General features: G+C 41.9%; 1 protein-coding gene across 3 annotated transcripts in view; it reads left to right on the top strand.

Moving 5' to 3' along the window:
- The first annotated feature begins 3,199 nt into the window (after positions 1-3,199).
- Positions 3,200-15,366, top strand: part of CAPN7 (calpain 7) — a 45,313-nt gene continuing 33,146 nt past the window's right edge. Inside the window, exons 1-6 of one of the 3 annotated variants that reach the window (XM_065943179.1) lie at positions 3,200-3,503; positions 5,648-5,756; positions 9,197-9,354; positions 10,922-10,989; positions 12,993-13,193; positions 14,908-14,994. In XM_065943179.1, coding sequence (XP_065799251.1) covers positions 3,402-3,503; positions 5,648-5,756; positions 9,197-9,354; positions 10,922-10,989; positions 12,993-13,193; positions 14,908-14,994 — 725 coding nt within the window. In that variant the 5' untranslated portion in view covers positions 3,200-3,401. The remainder of the gene's footprint in view (positions 3,504-5,647; positions 5,757-9,196; positions 9,355-10,921; positions 10,990-12,992; positions 13,194-14,907; positions 14,995-15,366) is intronic. The other 2 variants (XM_065943178.1, XM_065943177.1) reach the window with 2 other exon arrangements.

A 15,366-nucleotide genomic window follows, 5' to 3' on the forward strand; every position in this document is an offset into this window, starting at 1 on the left:
GATGGTTATGTAAGACCTGTGCCATATGGAACACTGCTGAGAACAGTAAGAGATGACCTGAATAAACAGGTTTACCATGTTCATGGATTGGAAGTCTAAATGGTGCTAGAGACTGCAGATACTTTTGAACGTTGACTCCCTTTTACCCAGCTTTATCTTACTCTCTCTTACTGTCTTTGTCTCTTTAATGTGTCACTCTGTGTCTGGCATCAAGCAGGTGTTCAGTGAATAAATGAACAAGGAATAAGGGAGTAAATGAGAGGGTCCCAAGAGGGACCACAACTGCCTGGGAAAGCTAGAAAAGCCACCTGCAAGGTGAGCTAGGAGTTCTATACGCTGAGATGGGGGGGGGGGGGGCGGACACTAGACACAGAAGTCCTCTTATGAGCAGTTAAAACTGCATTCATCTGCTGCAGCTTGGGGATCAGTTTCTACAAGACAGTGGCTGCAGACACCTTGGGAACACACCCTGAGCTCCTGAAGGTTCTGAAGGACCTTCTATCCTGTGTTAAGGAATTTCTCTATCATTGTTCAAACTCTGAGACGGGAAAGGGCATAGAGTATATTTAGTAGGGGAGTTCATTCACTCAACATTTTGAAATACTCATTCAACACTTGCACTGGACAAAAGCTTGGACTTAATTCTGGGATAAAACTGGTGAAGACAGAAACCATCCCTGCTCAGTTATAAAACTGTTGTAGCTAATGATAGGAACCATTGTTGTGCCAAGCAGAGTCGAATTCTCCACCTGTGCTCTTTACAACAGTCCAGTAAGATAGTAATTATTACTAACGTCAGTAAACATGGACAGCTAAAACACACATTTAAAATGCACAGTGTGATGAATTTTACACAAGTGGATGTAACTTTTGACATCTCCTACCAATAAGACATGTAACATTTCCATCATATCCAAAGTTTCCCTTATCCATTCTCAATCATTGATGTGATTTTGTCACTGGATGGGACCTCTTTGAGAGCCGGAGAGTGGGCCCTTGTCTAAGACTCAAATGAATTGTCCAAGGAGCTATGGTACTGACAAAGCAAAAGACTTTATTGAAAAGTGGCTCTGGAGTGGAGAGCAACAGGGTAAGGGAGATCAGGAGAACTGCTCTGACTTGTGGTTCGCAGCTTGAAGTTTTATGGTGGGTGGGGTTAGGTGAGTTGGGATTGTCTCTGGCCAGTCATCTTGCTCATGCCTTCAGTCAGTCCAACACAGGGCCCTTCCTAGTGGCATGTGCATCCCTCAATCAAAATGATTTTCAGCATGAGAGAGTCTGGGAGGCCGGCAAGAGATTTTATGGACTGGTCTCTTCTCCCCTTCTTTGGGGGAAATGGCAAACCACTCCAGTATTCTCGCCTGGAGAATCCCAGGGACAGAGGAGCCTGGCGGGCCACAGTCCAAGGGGTCACAAAGAGTCGGATGCAACTGAAGCGACTAACACACACTTCTCCCCTTCTTTACCCCTCCTGGGTTTTCCCCAGGTTGGTTTTGGGCCCTTCTTTGGCTTTAGGTTCTTTGAAGCATCCTGACGTACGAGACTTAAGGTGTTATCATGGTGCCCAGTCAGGGCAGGCAGTGTTGGTCAACTGTTCCCTAACAACTTCTCACATTATTGGTAAGATTTGTCTTTGCCAGTGTTCCTTGTAAACAAAATAAAACAGTCTGTTCTCCCACATCTTGCTTCTTTGGCTTACAGTGAATTTTGAGTTTTGTTCACATCATGGTGTCTTTCATTTTGTTATCGTTGTTTATGTATTTGTTTTTTGGCTGTACTGTGTCATTGCTTCGCAAGAATTTTCTCTAGTTGCAGTGAGCAGGGGCTACTCTTCAATTGCAGTGCTAGGGCTTCTCACTGAGTGGCTTCTCTTGCTGTGGAGTACAGGCTCTAGATGCCAACCAGGTTTCAGTAGTTGTGGCACACCAGCTTAGTTGCTCCCCAGCATGTGGGGTCTTTCTCGACCAGTGATATTGAAGGAGCAGAGGAAGAGGCCGTGCTGACTCCATCTTGAAAAAGAAAGAAACTCCATCTTGCACTTTCAGTGAGCTTTGGACTATGTGCCTGGTAGCCATAGGCATAACATACCTACAGCTGAACTGGCTTCCCAGAGTGATAGACACCGGATTCCATACCAAGATTTCCCATCGCCAAAAAGAATGCAATAATCCCCTATGTAGTCAATCACCTTTGTAATCTTTATGGTACCCATTGGTGTAAGCTACAATGTATAACCAGCTGACCCTTCTGATTATGAATCATGGCTGTGACCTGATTGTATCTCCCTTTAACACTTTCCAGGCTAGGTTTAAGGAATTTGGGGATGTGGGCTTCAGCAGTACTTATATACTTAAGGTATATAAGGTTTTCACAAAAGTCGGTCGGGGTTCTTGGCTAAGAGGACCCTCTGCCTTGGGCCCCCTGGTGTAATAAATTACACTCCACTATCTGCATTGTCCTTCTGGGTGAGTTTGTTTCCTGGAACGCGCGGCTACAACAATACACCCTGTGTCCCCTGCACTGGCAGGCAGATTCTTATCCACTCCACCACATGTGAAGTTCCTTCATTTGTATTGCTGAAGTCAAGAGTTTTGAGAGAGAAAGAAATTAATCAAATAATCACCTAACTGAGTCATGACAACAGCATTAAGTTAACCTAAGGATAAGTAAACAAGAAAACGCATTACCTTGCTTGTCGACAATTCACTCAATACCATACACTCAGGGAGGTACACATGGTTAGAAACCTTATAAAAGTATCACATAAGGACCCTCTGTCCTTACTTCACGTCCCTAATCTTAAAAAGTCAGCTCAGAAGAGACAGGTAATGTGACGCTATGTCTTTACTTCACTTCCCTGACTTAAAAAAGCCAGCTCAGATGAGGGCGGGAAGCGCGGCTCACCTTACCCGGATAGTAAGTGGGGACAAGGTTCCCTGAGGCGCATGCGCGCCTGCACCCAGTCTGACCAGCAACAGCCCTCACACTCACATTTCCGTCAGACAGTCGGCGAAGCCCGCGGCCGCGCCGACGTGGCGCCGCATGGGCCTGCCCAATCCCCGGAGCCCGGGTGGTCACGTGCACACGGCGCGGCGCAGCCGGGCCCCGCCCACCGCCCGCGCCCTCCGGCGAGCCGGGGCCTCCCTCAGTCGCCGCGGCTCCCAGAACACCTGCGCGGGCCCGGTTGCGCCTGCGCAGTGTGGCCGGTGGGCCGGCCTGGGAGTGCGGCGGCCGCGGCGCGAGGGTGCCGGCGGGCTGGGAGCCTGAGGTGGGCTGTTGGCCGTCCTCCCTCAGTCGACGGAAGTGAGCTCTGGCTCGCCTTCCGCGCGGCCCGGGACCTCTCGCGGCCCCTGGGCGCGCGGCGGTCGGCGACGCGAGGAGGGCTCCGGCGCGGAGCGGCCATGGACTCGGCGGCGCTGGAGCGGGACGCGGTGCAGTTCGCGCGGCTGGCGGTTCAGCGCGATCAAGAGGGCCGCTACGCGGAGGCCGTGTTTTACTACAAGGTGGGCCGGGGGCGGGGCCGGGGGCCGGGGGGCGGGCCCGCTCGGGCCGGGGGCGGGGCTGAGGGGCCATCCCGCCGGGGGCTGGGTCGCCGATCCCCCGGCTCGGAGCTCCTGAGGGCGGCGGCGGGGCCGGACGCTGGGCTCCACAGACGTGGGCTCACCGCGGCAGACGGGCTGGAGGCACGCGGGAGAGCGCCGCGAGTCAGTGGAGAAGAAAGCATTGTGCGTCCTAGTGCTTGACTTCCACACGTCTTGATCTCCCCAGTGTCTGTGTACACATCCTTTTTCAAAAAACAAACTGGGGTCAGATTGTCTATGATTTTTTTAAACCTGTCCTTTTGAACTTTTAATAAAATTACTAATTTTTTAAAAGTTTCTTGATGTGATCTTGTTATCAATAATAATATTAAGGGCTAGATGCATAGTATCCCATTATGTGGGTATGCCATCGTTTGTTGAGAAACTCTTCTGGCCATTTTAACGTGCATTCTGTTTCTTCAGCATCATAATATCCTTGTAGCTAATACTTTACACGTTTCTGTGATATTTCTTTTGGATAAATTGCTAAGGCCAGAATTAGAGGCGCTCCCAGTTCACTGCCTGCTCCCCAATTCTGAAGATTTGCAGACGCACACCTCTCCAGCTCCAGTCCTGGCCCATCCCCACTCCGTTGGAAGGAGCTGTATCCTCTACAGTCACCTTTTCTTTTAGGAAGAATGTCAGACTTTGAAAATACAGTGGTAGTCGTTTTTCTTCCACAAACCTATATGCTGCAATAATGTGTAATTTACTGTTCTCAGATTAATGTTTGATTGCCTTCATTTTATAACCTATATTTAGAGACTTCGGTTGTGTTTCAGAGTCATTCTTTTTGAACTTTATTTTCTTTGCAATTTCATAATGGTGGTATTTCTTTAAAAGTAGAACTGTGTTTTATTAGTTTTGTGAAATAATGACAAACGTTCATAAGTAAACAGTGCCATATGAAATAGCTTTTTCTAAAGTGAAAGGAAATGCTGTACAGCACCTCTTGTTTTGCTGTAGAATTGCATGCGTGTTGTTATAAAGAATTTCTTTTCCTTGAGAGAATCAGAAAAGTGGTGGTGTTTCTAGGAGCTGTTACGTAAACTGTTTCAGATATTTAGTGTTTTTGGTCTGCATGCTGATCTCTTTGGGATTCCTTGTTAATCACTTCCAAGTGTAAATGAAATGAGCAAAATAAAGTTGATACCAACAGTTTTAAAAATTGGCTGCAATATTTACATATACAGTTGTATTTTCCTCCCTTGAAATATCTGAATTGCAGGATCTGAGGAAAACACATCTTTTCTACCCCCAATTTCCATTTGGATCAAAGCTGTACTCCTCTTATTGATTTTGTAGGTTCAGAGAAAGGATTCCTCCAGTAACTGGATTCGAAAAGGGATGACTTCTTTGGATGCAAATAATGAGGCCTGAGGTTCCTTGAAATGCACGGGCTTAGATGACTGCAGGGAAGGTGGTGGTGCCTGAGGGGTCTCTGTGGTAGCTCTGGACACCCTCCTGGAATGGTGATGGCGAGAACGGAGACTTTTCCTCATGAGCATGTCCTGACTGGCTGAGGAGGTCATGGAATAACTGGAAAATGAATCCGGGTGTTCTCAATTAAGTTTCTTTCATACAACTGAAATCTGCCTTAAAATGTCTCCCCCTTTGACAATGTTTTCTTTGGAGAAAAAACTTTTCTTTCGCAGAGAGACAATTAACCTTTATAATCTTTTGTTGATATTTATGAGTATTGTCTGTTCTAATGCTTTCAGGACTCAGATCACCTTTTCACAGTATGTAGTTTCGTCTGACCTACTGCATTGAGAAAAAGGAAAACAACATAAATCACAGTTATTCTAAGAAAATGTTTAAGATCAACCCCTTCTATTTGACTTTGTACATTTTCAACAGTCTGAGAAAATTGAGAGCATCGAGAACTGAAAGAAGTAGTAAAGGACTATATTATTCACTTACCGTATGAAAAAAATTTCTAGTATCTTAAAGATATTCTTGTTTTATCATTCATAGAAACCCAACCATGAGTTAGAAAGCAGTAAAGAAAATTCAAATTGTAATTCATCTGTTAGATTCCTTTGAATTCTTTTTTTTATTTTTAGGAAGCTGCACAAGCTTTGATTTATGCTGAGATGGCAGGATCAAGTCTAGAACATATTCAAGAGAAAATAAATGAGTATCTGGAAAGAGTGCAGGCTTTACATTCAGCAGGTTGGTAAAGACTAACCGTCACTATTTTTTTTCTTTCCTATCCCATCTTACTTTTCCCTCATGTTTCTCTTTCCTTTTTGTTTTCATCTTTGATTCTTGATCTTCACTTGTTTGTTGCTCATTCCTCTTTTGGTAATCACATCTTTGAAAATCGTAATATGAAAATAAGTGATCTGTGAAGAGGAACCTCAGAGGTCATGTAAGGTGATATCCTAATTTCCCAAAAATGGACATGAATTATCTACATTCACACAATGTATCATTGGCAGAATCGGGATTAAAATCCTGTTAAAATCTGCCTTTAAATATCTGTCACGTGCTCTCTCCTGCTATTAAAATTAAATGACTCTTTTCCCTTCAGTGTCTAAAGACTTCAGCAGTGGGTTCACGGTCTTTACCGTATCAGTAGCCTCAACCTCAAGACCTTGGTTAAACTCTTATTTTAGAGAGTTTGCCAGCAGTATCTTGGGAAAGTGACATGTAAGCAGAGACCTGGGACAACCTGTGTTTAATTTTGTAAACAACATGGCAAATGCTGTGGCACAAGTTCCCAGGCTTAATGTTCATAGTTCTGTTAGAAGTAGGTGGGTTCTTGGCAAAATCTGTTGTTTACATGATGGGAAAGAAAATGATCATCAGTCGATATTTTGTTTCAAGAATGTATTCATGTCATTGAGGACTCTTTTTTGACTTTTTCTCCCCCTGTGGCTATCTAATAAAGCTGCAAACTTAAAGAGGTCTTATTCAACCTTCTCTGACAGACTTTGTGCTACTTTCCACCACTTACTCTGAACAGATAGGAGCAGTTACCAACCAGCTTATAGTTAAGATAAAGTAGATTTAATTGTTGGGTTTCTCGTTATGACAGTCCCCTTACAGACACAGTATTTCCTTTTAAGACAGTGCCCAGAAACTGCATGCACTGAAAATTAAACTGCTTATGTGTCAAGCTCTCACTTGATACAAGTTTATACTGATCCATATATTCAAAATACCATGGAATTCAGAGACACTTCATTTTCCTTGCTAAGTAAATGAAGTTTTTAAATTTATAAACGTGATGTTTATATGATTCTCAGGCACAGAATGAGACAGCCCTAATCTCTTGAAGAATGAAAACTTGTCAGCAAAACAAAGCGCCATACATGGTTCAGAGAGGTGTTACTGAGGGTTATAGTTTTTTTTTAAAGATCAAGCACAATTTTGAGACAAAATTTAAAGCTTTTTAAAAAAACATTTATTGAGATATAATTCACACATCATAAAATTCAGCTTTTTATAGTATACAGTTCGGTGGTTTAGTGTATTCCCAGAGTTGTACAATCATCACCACTATCTAACTGTAGAACATTTTCCTCACCCTAAAAGAAACCTCTTAGCCTTTAGTAGTCACGCCCCATTCCTCCCATCCCCCTGGTGTCGCTGCTCAATTTGTCACTCGTGTCCAACTCTTTGCAACCCTGCGGACTGCAGCATGCTAGGCTTCCCTGTCTTTCACTATCTCCTGGAGTTTTTAAATTCATGTTTATTGAGTCAGTGATGCTATCTAACCATCTATTTCCCATAGGCCCTAGCAGCCACTAGTCCTGCTCATCTTTAATCCTACTAATCTATTTTCTGTTTCCATGGATTTGCCAATTCTAGATATTTGTTGTAAATGGAGTCATCCAGTATGTGGCCTTTTGTGTCTGGCTTCTTTCATTTAGCATAATATTTTTCACATTTATCCTTGTGGTAGCATGTATCAGTGTCTCCTTTCTTTTTTATGGTGAATATTTCATTGTATTAATATACCATGTTTTATTTATCTAGTCATCACTTGGTGGATGTTGGCTTGTTTCCACCGTTTGTCTGTTGTGAGTAATGCTGTTTTTGTGTGGACATACGTTTTCAGTTCTCTTGAAACCCAGAAGTAGAATTCTACCCAAAAGTAGAATTGCTAGGTCACATGGTACCTTTGGACATATCAGTGGCTCAGTGGTAAAGAATCCACTGGCGCTGCAGAAGACCCAGGTTTGATTGCTGGGTCGGGAAGATCCTCTGGAAGAGGGCATGGCAGCCCACTACAGTATTCTTGCCTGGAGAATCCCATGGACAGAGGAGCCTGGCAGCTTACAGTCCATAAGGTTGCAAAGAGTTGTACATGTCTGAAGCGACTGAGCATGCATGCACACACATGGTAGCTTTATGTCTAATTTTGAGGAACTGCTAAACTGTTTTCCACAGTGGCTATACCATTTTACAGTTAAATCAGCAATGTTCTAGTTCCTTCACATCCTTATCAACACTTGCTATTTTCTCTTATTTTAGCCACCATTGTGGGGATAAAATGGCATCTGATTGTGGTTTTGGTATTCATTTCCCTGATGGCAGATGATGATCTTTTCATGTGCCAGTTGGCCATTTGAATATCTACTTTGGAGAAATGTCTGTACAGATTCTTTACCCACGATATACGATATACGTCAGGGTTCTCCAGAGAAACAGAACCAGTAGGGTGTACATAAGGAGATTTATTATGAGAAATTGGCTCATGCAGTTATGGAGGCTAAGACGTCCCACCGTCTGCCCTCTGCAAGTTGGAGACCCAGGAAAGCCAGTGGTGTGGTTCAGTCTAAGTCCAAAGACCTGAGAAGCAGGGGACCTGGTGGTGTGAGTTGCAGTCCAAGGGCCGGGGAAGACCAGTGTGTCGGCTCCAGCAGTCCCTCAGTAAGGGCAGGTTCTCCCGCTCTGCCTTTTGCTCAGTTCAGGCCCGCAGTGGGTGAGATGATGCCCACCCACACTGGGGAGGGCAGTCTGCTTTCAGTACCAATTCAAAATGCTCATTTCATTCAGAAGCATCCTCGTAGGCTACCCAGAAATCTTGCTTAGCTAAACAACTGGGTAACCTGTGAGCCAGTCGAATTGACACAAGTTGATGAGATAATCACCACACCCATTTTAAATTGGATTTGTCTTTTTGTTGTTGAATTGTAAGAGATCTTTATATATTCTAGATGAAAGTCTCTTATGGATATGTATCTTTATATTAAAAACAAATAGAAGCACTTATGTCGAACAGCAATAAAAATATAGCTTATTCTGGACCCTGATGAATAGGAAACAGCATCAATTTTATCATTAAGGCCTAGTAGATTATATAATTATTGTCTGTACTAAAAAAAATTACTTTCGAGCATGATTGAGTTTATTTAGATTTAGTGTTTTCTAAGTTTCGGTCTTGTTTTTTGTGGGAGAATGCTAATTTTCATTTTATTTTTTTAAATGATGAAAAGTGTTAGTAGGGACAGAGAGGAGTTCAGGGAAAATTTAAACATTTCTTTTTTTACCTTGCTAAGTTTTTTACATGAAGGATTACAGAATTTTGGTAAAGAGTGTATTAAAATGGCAGGTTATTCCCTGGATGTATATATAAGTATGTGGCTTTTTTCTGATCCTAGTTCAGTCAAAGAGTGCGGATCCTTTGAAATCAAAACATCAGTTGGACTTAGAGCGTGCCCATTTCCTCGTGACACAAGCTTTTGATGAAGATGAAAAAGGGAATGTTGAAGATGCTATAGAACTGTATACAGAAGCTGTAGATCTCTGTCTGAAAACCGTATGTATAATAATACTTACAAGTTAAGTTTGGTGGAATTGTCCTAAGAAATTTTTCCCCATACCAGTGAATTTTTTGTAACAATTCGTTAAAAAAAAAAAATCCTGTTATTATACATGTAACTTAAGTTACTCCTCATTAAAAGATAACGGGATATGTGTATATGTGGCTGAGTCCCAAGACTTTCACGTGAAACTATCACAGCATTGTTAATTGGCTATACCCCAATACAAAAATAAGTTTTAAAAAAAAGCTAATGAAGAGTATAGTTAATAATGGATTTTTAACACCTTGTTAAAAATTTGACAGTGTTAATTGAATCACTTGGCAATTGTTTTTTTAAATTACAGGTAGTATTTTTGACCATCTTATACTCCTGTAACTAAAGTTAACATTACAGGAAGAATTCATCACAATCTGTGAATTTAAAATAAAGTTCCTGTGAAAGGGATGAATTAGGAGTTTGGGATTAACATATATGCACTACTGTACATGAGATAGATAAACAACAGAGACCCTACTGTGTAGCCCAGGGAACTAGGCTCAATATCTTACAATAATCTATAATGGAAAAGCATTTGAAAAAAAATGAATATATGTATATATATAACTGAATCAGTCTATTCTACACCTGAAACTATTGTAAATCAACTACAACTTTTTTAATAAAGGGAAAAAATTTGGTTCGTCATAAAAAAAATAAATAAAGCTCTTTCCCCTTTTATACAGTTTCATACACTAAGAAATCATTAGTGGTTTTGTTAATTTACAGTGTGGAATCTGTATAGTGACTGGTTTTTACTGCTTCCCGAGGAGAAGCAGTCAGCTCTAAGGGTCATCTAGTGCGTAAGAGCAAGCAGTGCAGTGATAGAAGGGTATGAGGTAGTGGAGAGTGGGTTGTCAGAACTGTTCCGAGGGCCGGCTCTTTGTCCCAGGTCTCTTATCCAGAAGAACCATCTAGCCTCATTTCCGTAGGTACCTGAGACTGCTGGTAAGTGCTGGGGGTTTTCAGTTTTAATTATGTACAGTGCCGCATTATAATTCAACATCTGCACACACAGCAGAGTGATAACCACTGCAAATCTGGTTACCTTCTATCCCACGCAGTTGACCCCCTTCACCTATTTTGCCCGTCCCCAGCCTCCTTCCACTTCTCCTCTGGAATCCACTAATCTCCTCTCTGTGTCTGTGCATTTGGTTTATTTTGTTTGTTTTGCTTTTAGACTCCACGTATAAGTGGAGTCCTAAGGTCTTCTCCTGGCCTGTTTCACTTAGTACAGTAACCTTGCCCTGCTGGGGCTGCTGCTGCCCAGCTTTCTGCAGCACTGTGATTTTTCAGTCGTGTTCCACTTACCACCCGTCCACATTAAGTGGTCTTGGGGTTTACCTCAGTGATGAGTTTCAACACAATTTTAAGTGATACCTTTAAGGATAAAAATAAAGTGTGCTGGTTTATTTTCATAATTTTTAGAAGTGTAATGTGCATTGTAAGTTTTTTTTCTTGCTTAGAAATATCATGGATCAAGCAGATTAATACTTTAGAATGTCTGTCTCTCTTTTTCTTAAGTCTTATGAAACTGCTGATAAAACTCTGCAAAATAAGCTGAAGCAGCTGGCTCGGCAGGCACTAGACAGGTGAGTTTGGCTCCTCAGCTTTGGTCCCCACAGCGTACGGTGTAACTTCAGTGTGACGTGTTTATCCAAATGTATGGTGGAGCTCGTGGTAACAAACCTGACATCCAGAGAAAGTCTGTCTTCTTTCTCTGAGTGAATTTGCTCCTCCCTAGTTCCCTGCTATTTTTTTCCCCTGTATTTTGACTTATTAGATGGTAAACTCCTTAGGGGAACAGAGAGCTAATTCATCTCTGTGTCCTCATCCCTGCTTTAAACTCAAAAAGTAACAAATCAGTCAAGAAATGTTTCACTTAGTTTTTGTTGTGTCTAAAACAAAGATGGTTATGGTATTTAAAACGGAAGACTTCCCTTGTGTTGTGTAATATGAAACTTCCAAAGAGAAAGCTTGCGAGAGCCCTCCAAAGCCACTACTAGAAATGGAGACGTTGAGAATGAGCCAGCAATTCACATACCCCACATCATCACATACCCCACATCATACATGCATGAGGCTCCCTTAACTCTGCTCGAATGTCAACTTTTCAATAAGGCCTGTGCTCGGCTTTTTGTGTAAAATTGAAATCTCCACTGGTACTTCCATCCTATTTCCTCTGTTGTAATATTCTTTCCCATAACTCTTTACTGTTTTCTAAGGTATATAAAATTGATCAGTTTATCATATTTGTTAACAATGTGTGTGTCTTTCCTAACCCCTGTCCTCCAAATAGAAGCTCTATGAGGGCAGAGAATTTTGTCTTTGTTCCTTGCTGTAACCAAGCACCTAGCAGACTGCCAGACATCCATTTGTTGAGATAATGAGTGTATTTGCACAAGAGAATTATACCTCTTGTACAAAGCGTTATAGACAAAGGAAAAGAGTGGAGTGGCATTTATAGTTACAGCATGAATTAGTACAGTACCTCCTTCTGAGGCTCAGACTAGGAACTGTGATTCCCCCAGCCCTTCTTTTGCATTGAGATATAGGGGTCACCCCTCCTTTTCATTGCTATCATCTAGCATCATTTGTTTCTCCAAATTCATAAAGCTGTGGGCACTTGACATATTGTTAGCTTCTCCCTTTTGATGTCTGTCACCAGTCAGAATCATGGATGGCCCCTGCTACCTCTGTGGGTAATTCATCTCGTATTCTCTGGGTGCACCCTCAGCACAGGGACATGTTCAGTCACGAACGCTTCCTGTGAGGACTAGTTCAGAAGAATGGATACACTCTAGGGAGAAGATAGCATGACATTTTATCTGCATACCGTTTCAGAGTGTTAACAAGACTGCTAAATCGCATATAAGGACCTCAGATTAAAAACTTCTGTTTTTTAGTTTGTCAGTTCTCTGACAGGGCAAAGTCCAGAAGCTCTTACATACCAAGCGAGGTCTTCCGTGATCCGTCCCTGCCCCTGGCCTCGTCTCCTGCTGCCTCGCTTGTGCCCTGCTCACAGGGGCTCCCTACATTCTTCTGAAATCACAGTAACTCACTCCACTGTTTCACAGATCTGCACGTTTGCTCACACTCTTCTCTCTACTTAGAACCCTTCCTAGCTCCCCAGGTCGACTCAGAGCTCAACGCCAAGTACAGCTCAAATGTCAGTTTGGAAAAACGCTCCCTCACTTACCCTCTTCCCTGCGTTAAGTCAGTAACTTCTGCTGTGCATTTACCTGCGTGGAACGCGTCCAGCCTCATGTCCCACTTTTGATGCAACTGACTTTCCCTGCAAACCTAGGGGTACCTTGAGAGTAGGGATTGTGTTCTCTACATTCATATAGGCCCCTTGCCTTTCGTAGGATCTGATAATGCTGTAAGTGCTAAATTACTGTTTCAGTAAAATGTTTGCAAAAATACCTTACCTCTGGGAGTAGCTTAAGTAGTGAACTATTGACTAGAATGTAAGAATTTTAGATAGTAATTTTACCTTAGGGATGCTTGACTGTTCTCAAAGTAAGTACTGTGTGCTGAAAAACTTAAATGTGAGGAGAAAAACTAGAATGGTGTTTTTGTACCTCTATTATAGAGCAGAAGCATTGAGTGAGCCTTTAACGAAGCCATCATGCAAAATCAAGGCAACAAATATAAAGCCAAAGCCACCTCCAACGAGAACACACTTTCCACTAGGAACTAATCCCTTCCTTGAAAGACCTCAGCCGTTTATAAGTCCACAGTCATGTGACGCACAGGGGCAGAGATACACAGCAGAAGAAATAGAAGTTCTCAGGTAAGTCGGTTTATGCTTTGTTGTAATGAACAATTTTGTTAACATCAGTGCAGATAAGGTTATGCTCGTTAGGTTTGATGAGTCATACATCTTTGTTGTAATGTGTCATGCTATTATATAACTGTAAATTGTCACACAGTCACAACTTGAAATATTTGAAATCTGTTCTAATGTATTTTAGTATTCGCATCTCCTCTAGATGTATTTTTTTTTTCCTGAAAATCTTAACACTCTTCAAAGTTGAATAATTTTATGGGGCAGAGTAGAACTATGGCGGCCCTTTCATCACCTCTGCAGCCTCTGACCAGAACCCTAATTGCTACCTTGAAACAGCAGTCTAGGCCAGTCAGCAAAGGGCAGCCTTAAGCTTTGAATGCCTTTGTATATTTCTTAAAAGGGTTGCAAAAAAGAAAGCAGAAAGAGCCAGGATATGTGACAGAGACCTCATTGCAAAGCCAAAACTTTATACTGTCTGGCCCTTTACAGAAATAGCTTGCCAGCCCCTGGGCTGGGAAGCCAACTCAGTGTCTGGAAGCAGCTTCAGGGGATATTAAAAATGCAAAAGAACAAGATTGTGGGATTCTTTGCTCGCATCCTGAGCCAGCATGGCTGATCATCACTTGGGCTCTGAAAACCAGCCAGCTTAGAGCGGCGTGTGCTGTAAAGTTGCTCTTTCTGTTAATTTCCTGCAGTTGTGGAATGGTTCCTTCCTCTATAGCAGCCGCCTGAGGGCGTTTCTCTCTTTTCCTGCTGAAGATTTTAATTCTGCTTCTAGAAAACATAGCGCTGCCTGCCTAGAAAAAAATGCTTATGAAACCACACAACACAAAGCAGGAGAAAAAGAGTGGTTTTGGACCTGAGACACAAGTTAATGACTATCCAGCACTTTGGCTACTCAGCGTCCACTTGTTCCCTTCTACACACGTTTGAAATTCCACACTACTACAGAACAGCTCTGAGTTTCTACTAATAGGACGCAGCTGTCCTTCACACAAGTCAAAAGCTCTCTCCATCTCCAGATGGGGATACACACAAATGTTATATTCATGTGTTAATTAGCCCTCAAATTCATAGTCTCACTGTATATTGTTACCTGGAGGCTAAATTGTGAAGTTACTTTGCCACTCCTCCTAAATAAAATGCGGGGAAGGAACTGAAGGAAATAGCTAATATGTACAAATAAACGTGTGACACAAAATAGGAAGAGAATATACAAAGCTACTACAAGCCACATTTCTTAAATTTGTCAAGAGGCCTTAACTGTTATCTGTGCCTCTTTCTTCGTCACTACCCATTCCTTAGTCTCATAACCAGAAAATATAAAGAATTTATTTCCAAGAATCCTTTGGTTCCTCAAATAATTAAGCAACTAAGCAATTGCTTTCTTTCTTTAGGTTGAGGATACAATTCGCTTTGTGTCCTGGGGACAATTTCATTGCCTCTGGTGTTAGCCTATTTTGAGACAGTTGTTTTGTTGTAAAGGATGGTAGTCTCAAAAGAATAACTTTGGGATTAAATTGGATTAATTTTTTTTGGTATTCAACTATTTCATGAAAATTTTGTTCAAATAAAGTTATCAACATTACATGAGATTATCAGTTTAATTTTATTACAATAGCATACCTTATCATTTAAATTTTAAGGAGTTTAAATAAAATTGGTGATTAAGGTTGACTTGAGCATTTACTTTGGATTTTTTTCTTATTTTTTATAGGACAACATCAAAAATAAATGGTATTGAATATGTTCCTTTCATGAGCATTGATCTGAGGGAACGTTTTGCTTATCCAATGCCTTTCTGGTAAGCAAGCACTATTGCAATTCTTACTTTTCAAAATTAATTTCATAATTTTTCAGTACTTTTCCCATCTGCTGAAGTCTAATTAAATCCATAGCCTTGAAATTAAAATTTGTAATAAAAATTCTGATTGGAAAAGCGACGAAGCTCAGGGAAGGAGGTGGGACAACGTGGCAAGAGTGCCTCTGACCTTTCCTGGGGACAGGACTTGTGGGTAAGGTCATGCTCATAGTGTCTAACACGGTACCTAGTACCAGAGAAGTAAGCAGTGAGTAAATATTTGTCCAGTTTGGGTTGGATCACACAGAAATGCAAGTCAGCCAAGGCATTGAATGGAAAGGTGGAGAACAATGGCAGGATTGTTGTTTACAAAGA

The sequence above is a fragment of the Muntiacus reevesi genome, chromosome 8 (genome assembly GCF_963930625.1).
Source record: "Muntiacus reevesi chromosome 8, mMunRee1.1, whole genome shotgun sequence".
NCBI classification, from domain to species: domain Eukaryota; kingdom Metazoa; phylum Chordata; class Mammalia; order Artiodactyla; family Cervidae; genus Muntiacus; species Muntiacus reevesi.